At 57.7% G+C, this 11,396-nt stretch overlaps 1 protein-coding gene across 5 annotated transcripts in view; it reads right to left on the reverse strand.

Annotated features, from left to right (window-relative positions):
* The window catches only part of PPP2R3B (protein phosphatase 2 regulatory subunit B''beta), a 41,698-nt gene that overhangs the window by 11,873 nt on the left and 18,429 nt on the right, over positions 1-11,396 (reverse strand). For all 5 annotated transcript variants that reach the window (XM_032271933.1, XM_032271935.1, XM_032271936.1 and 2 more), the window contains exons 2-4: positions 10,687-10,872; positions 716-819; positions 410-512 (exon numbers count right to left, since the gene is read on the reverse strand). In XM_032271933.1, the coding sequence (XP_032127824.1) occupies positions 410-512; positions 716-819; positions 10,687-10,872 (393 nt within the window). The remainder of the gene's footprint in view (positions 1-409; positions 513-715; positions 820-10,686; positions 10,873-11,396) is intronic.

An 11,396-nucleotide genomic window follows, 5' to 3' on the forward strand; every position in this document is an offset into this window, starting at 1 on the left:
ACGCGGGTGAGGCGTGCGGTGTAGACTCGGGTGAGGAGTGCGGTGTAGACGCGGGTGAGGCGTGCGGTGTAGACTCGGGTGAGGAGTGCGGTGTAGACGCGGTGAGGCGTCCAGTGTAGACTCGGGTGAGGTGTGCGGTGTAGGCTCGGTGCGTCGTGCGGTGTAGACGCGGTGAGGCGTGCGGTGTAGACGCGGGTGAGGTGTGTGCTGTAGGCTCGGTGCGTCGTGCGGTGTAGATTCGGATGCAGTGTGCGGTGTAGATTCGGGTGCGCTGTAGACTCCGGTGACGTGTGTGGTGTAGGCTCGGTGCATCGCGCAGTGTAGACTCGGGTGCGGTGTGCGCTGTAGACTCGGGTGATGTGTGCGGTGTAGACGCGGATGCGCTGTGCGGTGTAGACGCGGCTCTCACCTGCAAGAATGGCACGAAGTCCTCCTGCACCAGGTAGTTGCATCCGGGGCTCATGAGCAGGTGGACGAACTTGGCGGCATCGTCGTGGCAGTTGTGGAGGATTCTGGAAGGACAGGATGACTGGGCGCCCCCCGCACAGACGCAGGGTGCACGGCAGGGCAGGCGGCCACACACCACGGCCGGCCCGTGCCCAGGGGCGGGCTCCCCTCTCGCCGTGGCAGCCACGGGGGCCCCCGTCCCGGTGCCGTGTCCCCCCAGGGCCGCCTCCGCCCTCCTGGTGCGGCCCCTGCCCGGCCCGGGACTCACTTTCTCCACATGGCGACGAACTTGTGCACAGACACGGAGCCCGTGCGCTCCCCGCCGGCGCCGTAGAAGAGCGGCCCCTTCCAGTAGAGGGGGCAGCCGCAGGCCTGAGGCAGAGAGGGAGGGGGGCGGTCAGCAGGCACCGGCAGCTGCCTCCTGCGCCCACCTGACCCACGCGGCCCGCAGACCTCTGCTGCGGGGAAGAGCACTCCGCGGGGGTCTGCGGTCTGCACGCTCTGCGCGGACTCTGCTCCAGGCTTTGAGCTCAGTGACGACAGCTGAGCATGGGGGTGCTGTCACACAGTCCCCCCTACTGGAGGCCGTGCTCGGGCACCGTGACCGGGGCGGCTGCATCCTCAGCATGTGGAAAGCCGGCGGCACCTCCGAAGCACTGGTGCAAATGGCCACGTCGGCCGGACACTGCGTGGAATGTGACAGTGGCAGACACGTCCCATGGAGTGTCTGCGCACGCCCACAGCAGTGACCGTGGCAGGTCCTCAGCCGCACACACACGTGTGAGGAAGGAAAGTTTAAAATCCGTCATGCACACTTCCCCCAAAGTCACACACACGGCAGAGACGGAAGGGGAACTACGGGGAGAATCACCACAATCAAAACTCGGCGACAGGAAATATTGCTTGAACGTTAACCCTGGCCGGGCGCGGGGGCTCACGCCTGTCGTCCCAGCACTTTGGGGGGCCGAGGCAGGCGGATCACGTGAGGCCAGGAGTTCGAGACCAGCCTGGCCGACATGGAGAGCCCCCGACTCTACTAAAAATCCAACACCTAGCTGGGTGTGGCACTGCACGGCTGGAATCCCAGCGGCTCGGGAGGCTGAGGCACGAGAATCACTTGATCCCCGGAGGCGGACGCTGCGGTGAACTCCGGCCTGAGCGACAGAGACTCCATGTTAAAACAAAAAGAAAGAAAACAGAAACGAGCCACGTCAGCTGCAACCACAGATCCTGCAAATACCAGCGAGTCCGTGGACGGTCACGGATCCCTTCCTGCCTGTTCCTAGGACGATGGTGAAACACGCTCCCGGATTAGCACTTGGAGCCAAAGGAGAAACGAGAGAAAATCTGAAAGGGCTGTTTCTGCCAGAAACTGAGGCCACAATTTGGAACCTTCCCACGAGGAAAACCGCAGCCCACAGGCTGCTCCCGTGAGTGCTACAAACGCTGAAGGAAGGAAGGACACACGAGTTCCCCCGGAGATAACACGCGGGCGTCCGAGGCGGGCACAGGCTGGACACCGTCAGGGACCCCGAAGTCAGAGGCCGGTGATCACCCCGCAGCGGAGGCAGAAATCCTGCACGGACACACGCCGGCAAGTCCAACTGGGGCATAATTTACAGGTCACAAGCGTGGGACAGACCAGGAAACCACACACAGAAGGGACACGCTTATTCTAATCAAGGGTGCGATGTCCTGAACGCATGCTCCCCAAGAGTCACGCGCTGAGATCCTCTCCCCAGGTCGATGGCGTCGGGAGGTGGGGCCTCGTGAAGCGGATGAGCACCCTTCTCTAAGGGACCCCCGGGAGCACCCTCAGCCCCTCCGCCCTGTGTGGACTCGGCGAGACGGCACCGTCTGTGACCCAGGCAGCAGGTCCGCCCCACCCTGCCCCCCGTGACCTTCCAGCCTCCAGAGCTGTGAGCAATGAATGCCTGCCGGGCCGTGGTGACGGAGAGAGACCCTGTCCCTAAAATAAATAAATAAATAAATATAATACAAATGATGATCTATCAAGACCATTAAAAGAAAAATCAACCGAAGGAAAGACGCAAGAAAAATGGCACGCGGTGTCTACAAAGCAAACCACAGGGCACGGCTCGGTGAGATCCAAGATGGCAGAAGCGTGCTGAGGCCGACTCCCAGCGGGTCTGCGGACGGGCACTCCCTCCAGGCCACTGCCGACCTCCCGACCAACGCGACGCCCGTCAACAGGCGCCGAGCCTCGCTGCTTTGCGGTGTTTACGCACCGACAAGCTTGTGTTAAACCTTCTAAGGGCAGACACAACAATTCAGGGGGACGCCGGCTGATGGTGTAAGTCCGGCCGTTTCCAGCCCTTCCCACAAAGTCGGAGTGATGGAGACGGCAGTGTGTCCATCAGCTGCCGCCGGACTGACAGGAAGGCAAGGGGAGTTACCTGCAAACTCATTAGCTCACGATTTAAAAAAAAATCTGCAGTAAATGGAGATGATCAACTCTAAAAATGCAAAGATACAAAGGAAAGCAGCTTTTCCTGAATGTTACCAAATCGCTATCGTAGGGGGAATAAAACCTTAGGTAATGTGATTTCACTTTTGTTTTCTCTTTTGAGACGGGGTCTTGCTCTGTGGCCCAGGCTGGAGCGCAGTGGTGGGATCTTGGCTCACCGCAGCCTCTGCCTCCCGGGTTCAAGCAATTCTCCTGCCTCAACCTCCCGAGTAGCTGGGACCACAGGCGCCCGCCACCACGCCCGGCTAATTTTGGTGCTTTTAGTAGAGACAGGGTTTCACCATGTTGGCCAGGCTGGTGTTGATCTCCTGACCTCGTGATCCGCCCGCCTCAGCCTCCCACAGTGCTGGGATGACAGGCGTGAGTCACCTCGCCCGGCTGATGTGACTTTTAAAAGCGTTTTCCTGATGGACACACAGAAAGACGCAGTCCTTGTGGGGCCAGGTGACACAGCGGCATGCCCACCCCCACACGGCGAGGACAGGGAACGAGGCCAGCAGCCGTGACGGCCCCTTCCGCCCCTCCGCACACGGAGACAGCCCTGGGCCTCCTCCCCGTGGCTGTGGTTCCCCTTTCCCAGGCCACAGAACGGGAGCCTGCCCTCTGTGGACTTTGAGGCCTGGCTTCCCTCGCTCAGCCACGCGTCTGGGACTCAGGCACGCTGCTGTGTGTGGACCGTCTGCTCCAGGGCTGAGGAATCCTATTCCCGTCCGGCTCTGCTGACCTCCGGGGAGCGCCTGAAGCAGGAAACGCCACCGGTCCCCAAGCCCACACTGCAGTGCTTCGGGGACGCTCGCGAGCAGGGCAGAGTCCTGAGCATGTACACGGGCACGGAACCAGTGGAAAACGTGCAGAAATGCAGCGTGTGAAAATGCCACCCAGCAGGGTGAGCACACGGTGTCACAGACCCGCAGGGGCCTTCATGTGGGGCCAGCGCTGGGTCCCCGCTCTGCCCCCCACCCGAATCTCCGGCTGAACTGTGATGCTGAGTGCCGGGGAGGGGCTGCTGGGAGGTGACAGGGTCCTGGGTGGGCCTCCCCCTTGCTGCTGTCATGGCAGTGAGTTCTCGTGAGACCCAACGGTTTAAAAGCGGTGGCCGTGCCCGCTCTGTGCGCCCTCTGTCCTGCTGGCTGTGCAGAAGCGGCCTGCCTCCCCGCCGCCTTCCTCTGTGGTTGGCAGCTTCCCGAGCCACGCCTTCTTTTACGCCTGTGGAACTGAGTCAAACCTGTGTTCTTGATAAGTTTTTTTTTTGGTCACCCAGGCTGGAGCGCAGCGGCGCGATCTCACCTCACCGCAACCTCCGCCTCCCAGGTTCAAGAGAGTCTCCTGCCTCGGCCCCCGGAGTAGCTGGGATTACAAGCACGCGCCACCACGCCTGGCTACCTTTTGGACGTTTAGTAGAGATGGGGTTTCGCCACGTTGGTCAGGCTGGTCTTGAACTCCTGACCTCATGATCTGCCTGCCTCAGCCTGCCGAAGCGCTGGGATGACAGGCGTGAGCCAGCGTGCCCGGCCTCAGGTAGTTCTTCATGGCGGTGTGAGAACAGACTCACACAACCGTTTCCCAAGGCATCTGCAGACCCAGAGTCAACCCTGGCTAACGGAGAAGGACGGAAGTGAGTGCGTGCCTCCGGCCCACGGCAGAATTAAATCACAAAACACCACAAAGGGACGTCTGGACAACCTCCAGATCGCAAACACAGAATGACGCGCTGGCACAGCAGAAGCCGGAATCCGGCCGGCACGGAACAAACACAAAGCACGGTGCGTGGACGTGGACTAGCCCGCAGTGTGCCACGGCGGAGGCGGTGCGGAGGGCACGGCGCACACACGGGGAACGCGGAAGGGCCCGTGGCCACGGCTGCCATGGCAGAACCTGCTGTAACAACACCCCGGACCCCGGCGTGAGCAGAGGACAGGCAGAGATCGGAAGTCAACGCAGCAGAACATCGTCACTGAAAATCACTAAAACTAAAAGCTGCAACTTGAGAGAGAAAAACAAAGAAAATAAAAAACTCAGACAGAGACGACCAAGCTGACTCATGACGGTACGCACGGGCCGGGCGTGGTGGCCCACTCCTGTAATCCCAGCACTCTGGGGGGCCGAGGCAAGTGGATCAATTGAGGTCACGAGTTCGAGACTAGCCTGGCCCAACATGGCAAAATCCCATCTGTACTAAAAACACAAAAATTAGCCGGGCGTGGTGGCGGGCGCCTGTAATCCCAGCTACCCGGGAGGCCGAGGCAGGAGGATCGCTGGAACCTGGGAAATGGAGGCTGTGGTGAGCCAAGACCAAGCCACTGCACTGCACGCTGCGTGACAGAGCGAGACGTGGTCTGGACGGCGTGTCTCTAGTCAACAATTCCAACTGCAGTTAAAAAAAAACCTTCCCACAGAGAAAAGTGCCCCCAGTGGCTTAACTGGTGAATTCTACGAAACACTCTAATAAAAATGACACTCATTCTAAACAGAAGTCTTCAGAAAGCCAATACTAAGGGACGTTTCCCCAGCGACTCCCCGAGGCCACTATCCCCCAGATGCCGAACCAGAGCAAGCCGTCGTAGGAAAAGCAGGCTGCAGGCCGGTCCGTCATGAGCACAGATGCGACCCCTGCAAGGCCTGGTGGTGTGGGCCCCACACGGGAGCGGCGTGACGCGGCGTGGAGACACAGGGATGGGGTCACCCGAACACCGGGGCTGCCTTAACACTCACACGTCCATCAGGCCAAGACCAGTCCTTCATAAGCACACACACAACCCCTGCATGCCTGGCAGTGTGGGCCCCACACAGGAGCGGCGTGACGCGGCGTGGAGACGCAGGGATGGGGTCACCCCAACTCCAGGGCGGCCTTCACAACCCGACGCCCGTCAGGTCCATTCACCTGTACAGGACCACAGAGAAATCTCAGTGCCACCTCAGTGCACGCAGAAATACACGTCTACAATCCTGGACAAACTTCAACGCACATTTGTAATTTCAAAAGGTGAAAATGAGGGCCGGGTGCGGGAACTCACACAGGGCCGTCCACACACGCTGACGGACACACACACACACAGGGCGGTCCACACACGCCGAGGGAAACACACACACACACACACACACACACACACACACACACACACTGCCATCCACACATGCCGAGGGACACACACACGCGGTGCCGTCCACACACGCTGACGGACACACATACATAGTGCCGTCCACACACACTGAGGGACACACACACACACAGCGCCGTCCACACACGCTGACAGACACACACATACACAGCGCCGTCCACACACGCTGACGGACACACACACACGGTTATCCACACATGCTGACAGACACACAGACGCATGGCAGGAGCAGGTGAGGACCCCACACAGGACGGGGACACCCAGGGCAGGAGCAGGTGAGGACCCCACACAGGACCGGGACACCCAGGGCAGGAGCAGGTGAGGACCCCACATAACGTAAGGAGTCAGCCCGGGCCGGAGCAGTGTCTCACGCCCGTAATCCCAGCACTTTGGGAGGCTGAGGCGGGTGGATCACGAGAGCATTAGTTCGAGACCAGCCTGGCCAACATGGTGAAAACCCGTCTCTACTATAAATGCAAAGATGAGCCGTGCGTGCTGGTGGGCACCTGCAGTCCCAGCTACTTGGGAGGCTGAGGCAGGAGAATCGCCTGCACCCGGGAGGTGGACGTTGCAGTGAGCCGAGATCACGCCACCGCACTGCAGCCTGGAAACAAAGTAGGCTTCGTATCAAAAAAAATAAAAAGGCACGGCAGTAACTACTTTTGGCAAGTTTTTACTAAAAGATAAACCAGAAACCTTCATGTTTCTGGTATTTTAAATTACAGCTCATTGGGTAAATATTAGTTTTTTTCATTCACTACATGTTTGCATCCAACCCTTAGAGTTTCTGATATGTCAACAAAAATCATGACAGAAGGATCGTCATTTTCCCCGTAAGAAGGCTTTGCATGGGTGCGGCACATGCGGTCCTTCCACGGCCCACAGTATGTGCAAGACGGGGACCCCTCCAGGAATGTGGAGTGACTTAGAAAGAATGCCCAAGTGTGAAGGAACCTGCTAGTTTTTCTCTAAGAAATGCAGGAAGTGTGCATGTACACACTCACACACATACCTGTATGAACCTGCTCATGTTAAAATCTAGGGAAAATCACACGGCAAACCAAAGCCGTGGAAACTGTTGCCTATGGTGAGAATCGGCACACACAGGCACAGAACGTGGACCGAGCTGACGTGTCTGGTCTGTTATGTTCACTTTGTAACCACGGAGGTTTTTACATATTTATAAAACAGAACATTTTAAAGTACTTTAAAGAGGCAATCCCTGGTAGAAAAGGGGGGCACTTCCCAACGTGTTCTTTGAGACCTGCATTTCTCTAAAAGCAAAACCAGGGGAAGGACTCACAAGAAAGCAGCCAACCAGTGTCTTCTCTGTGAATCCAGCTGCAAAAAGTATCGGAATCCAGGGACATATAAAAGAGATGAGACACGGCGACCACGTGGGATTTATGCCAGGAATGCAAGGCTGGTTTAACACCCCAAACCCACCCATTTAATACATTATATTCATAGGTTAAAAAAACAAAAACCCGGCCAAGCTTAGTAGATCACACGTGTCATCCCAGCACTTTGGGACGCCTAGGTGGGCACATCACAAGGTCAAGAGATCAAGATTATCCTGCCCAACATGGTGAAAGCCCGTCTCTACTAAAAATGCAAAAATTAGCCGCGTGTGGTGGCAGGTGCCTGTAATCCCAGCTACTCGGGAGGCTGAGGCAGGAGAATCGCTTGAACCCAGGAGGCGGAGGCTGCAGTGAGCTGAGATCTCACCACTGCTCTCTGGACATCATGACAGAGCGAGACTCTCTCTCAAACAAAAAACAAAACAAAACAAAAAGCCAGCCGGGCGCAGTGGCTCACGCCTGTAATCCCAGCACTTTGGGAAGCTGAGGGGGGCGGATCACCTGCGGTCGGGAGTTTGAGATCAGCCTGGCCAACATGGAGAAACCCCGTCTCTACTAAAAATACAAAAAAAATTTATCCGGGCATGGTGGTGCACGCCTGTAGTCCCAGCCACTTGGCAGGCTGAGGCAGGGGAATCGCTTGCACCTGGCAGGTAAAGGTTGCAGTGAGCCGAGATCGTGCCACTGCACTCCGGCCTGGGTGACAGAGTGAGACTCGGTCCCACAACAAACAAACAAACCCAAAAAACAAAAACCGGTCATCTCACCGATTTAGAAAAACCATTTGACAAAATTCAACATTCAATCTTGATGAGAACCGCTAACAAACCAGGATACGTTTCACAAGTTTTTGCAAGCGGATCGATGGTTTCAACCGAAATCCGCTGCTGGTCAAAGGTGAAAGGCGGGTGGTCTCCCCCAAGGGCAGAACAGGACGAGGCTGCCCACTGTTCCACTTCTATTCAACACCGCACTGCAGGTTCTAACCACAGTGGCCAGGCAGGAAGAGAAATTAAAGACGAGCACACCGGGAAGGAACTAAAACTGTATCTACTTATAGGTGACAGGGTCTCGTGCCCACTAAGAAACCACTAGAACTAGTCCGGGCGCAGGGGCTCAGGCCTGCCATCCCAGCACTTTGGGAGGTCGAGGTGGGCAGATCACCTGAGGTCTGGAGTTCGAGACCAGTCCGACCGACATGGAAAAACCCCGTCTCTACCAAAAATACAAAAAAATTTAGCCAGGCCTGGTGGCGCGTGCCTGTAGTCCCAGCTACTCGGGAGGCTGAGGCAGGAGAACCGCTTGAACCCAGGAGGCGGAGGTTGCAGTGAGCTGAGATCCCGCCACTGCACTCCAGCCTGGGCGACAGAGCGAAAATCCAGCTCAAGAAAAAACCGAAAAAACTATTGGAGCTAATTTTCAGAAGAATTGCAAGATAAAGGATCGATACAGAAAAATGAATTGTATTTCTACATAGTTCCGGTGGCAATCCTGAAATAAAATTTGGAGAACAATTCCATTTACAACAGCATGAAAAGTAAGAAAGCACTTTGGTGACAATTTAATAGCAGTGTAAGGCATTACACTTTGGAAACTGTCAGACACTTCTGAAGGAAGTTAAAGAAGGTGTGAATAAATGGAAAGAGACCCCAGGCGTGCGAGTCGGAGCCTCAATAGTCCTAGCTTGGCAGCAGTTCCTGAAACTGGTCTACGAATTGTCCAGCCTCTAAGAATACGGGGACGCAAGTCCTTGTGGAAACGAACAAGCGACCCTAAACTTTGTATGTAATTGCACGTGATCCCCAAAAGCCGAAGCAGTCCTGAGGAGAAGAAGAAAATGGGAAGACTCACTTTCCCTGCTTCAAAACTTCACACAAGCAACCGCAGTGAAGGCAGTGCGGTGCGGGCAGGGCCAGGACGTGGATGGGTGAAACGGGGTCCAACTGCACCCCAAACCCTCGACTGTGTCCGACGGACGCCTGGCCTGCGTGCAGACCTCTCCATGGGGGAAGGAGAGTCTCTTCGGCAAACGCCGCTGAGACCCCTGGATGTCCGCGTGTGGAACCTTGAGGTGGGCCCCGGTGTCACAAAAATTAACTCAAAACGCATCGCAGACAAATGGGAGAGCTGAAACTAGACTCCTCTTAGGAAACAAAAAGAGGAGCTTGGAAAAATACGGAGAACACCTGCACAGGTTATCCGAGAAGGGATTTGTACTCAGAATACATCCACAATGTGGCCGGGTGTCGTGGCTCACGCCCGTAATTCCAGCACTTTGGGAGGCCAAGGGGGGAAGAGCTTGACCTTGAGACCAGCTCGGGGAACACAGTGAGACCCCGTCTGCACAAAAAATACAAAAAGTTAGCCAGGCATGGGGGTGCATGCCTGCAGTCACGGCTACTGGGAGGGCCGCGCTGGGGGAATCACCTGAGCCCTGGGGGTGGAGGCTGCAGTGAGCTGAGATCGTACCATTGCACTCCAGCCTGGGTGACAGACGGAGACCCTGTGTGAAAAGGGAACCCAAAAACAGAATGAGAAAATGGGAGACAATCCAATTTAAAACAGGGTAAGCAGCTGAACACACATCTGTGTCTAGAGAGGTACGTGCAGCCAAGAAGTACATGAAAACACAGTCAACATCATGAGACACGAGGGAAGTACACATGAGGACCACTGTGGACACAACAGCACAGTCACCAGGCCACGACGTCCACAGCCAGGGACAGCGAGACCCCAGTGCACGGTCACCGGGCCACGACGTCCACAGGCGGGGACAGCGAGGCCCCAGTGCACGGTCACCGGGCCACGACGTCCACAGCCGGGGACAGCGAGGCCCCAGTGCACGGTCACCGGGCCACGACGTCCACAGCCGGGGACAGCGAGGCCCCAGTGCACGGTCACCGGGCCATGACGTCCACAGCCAGGGACAGTGAAACACCTCAGCATGGTCACCAGGCTATGATGTCCACAGCCAGGGGACAGTGAGACCCACCTTGGTCTCTCCACCCCATCCTGACATGCCCACGGCACCCACCTTGGTCTCTCCACCGCACCCTCACATGCCCGCAGTATCACTTCGGCCTCTCCACAGCACCCTCGCACCAACATGGCACCCACTTCGTCTTTCAGCCCCAGCCTCACATGCCCACAGCACCACGTCGCCCGCTCCACGTCACCCTCACGCCCACGGCACCACGTCGGCCGCTCCATCTCACCCTCACGCCCGCGGCACCCCGACGACCTTTCCGCATTCCGCGTGTGTGACACGCACCTTAGCCACCAGGCCCATGTCGTCCATGCTGGCCCTCTCCTGGGGGAACTGGGCGAAGGTGCCCTCGATCTTGCTGATGACGGCGTCCACGTTGACGGAGTCCTGCGGGCGTCCTCTGGGGAAGTAGAAGGTCGGAATGCTTTGGCTCGTGGCCGGGGGCAGAGGTTCCTGCTTCAGCGTCTGGACCTGATGAGTCGACAGATGCACTCGGTTAGAAGCTGGGAGCCACCGACACCTCCTCCACCCGGACACGGGACCAACAGCAAGGGCCTCTCTGGGGCCCATGGCGCCGAGGCCAGCTGCCCTCAACCAGGACAGGGAAAGTCACCGTGGGGGGGCCACACACTTGATCCACCGTGGAGGCCACCTCAGCCCAGCCATGGGGGATACTCACACCCCCACTGCACGGACACGTCCACCCGGCCATGGGGACACTCACCCACTGCAGGGATATGTCCACCTGGCCATGGGGACACTCACACACCCACTGCAGGGATATGTCCACCTGGCCATGGGGACACTCACACACCCACTGCAGGCACACGTCCACCTGGCCATGGGGACACTCACACACCCACTGCAGGGACACGTCCACCTGGCCATGGGGACACTCACACCCCCACTGCAGGGATATGTCCACCTGGCCATGGGGACACTCACACACCCACTGCAGGGACACGTCCACCCGGCCATGGGGACACTCACCCACT

This window comes from Sapajus apella, unplaced genomic scaffold (assembly GCF_009761245.1).
Source record: "Sapajus apella isolate SASKATOON/1434 unplaced genomic scaffold, GSC_monkey_1.0 scaffold267, whole genome shotgun sequence".
NCBI classification, from domain to species: domain Eukaryota; kingdom Metazoa; phylum Chordata; class Mammalia; order Primates; family Cebidae; genus Sapajus; species Sapajus apella.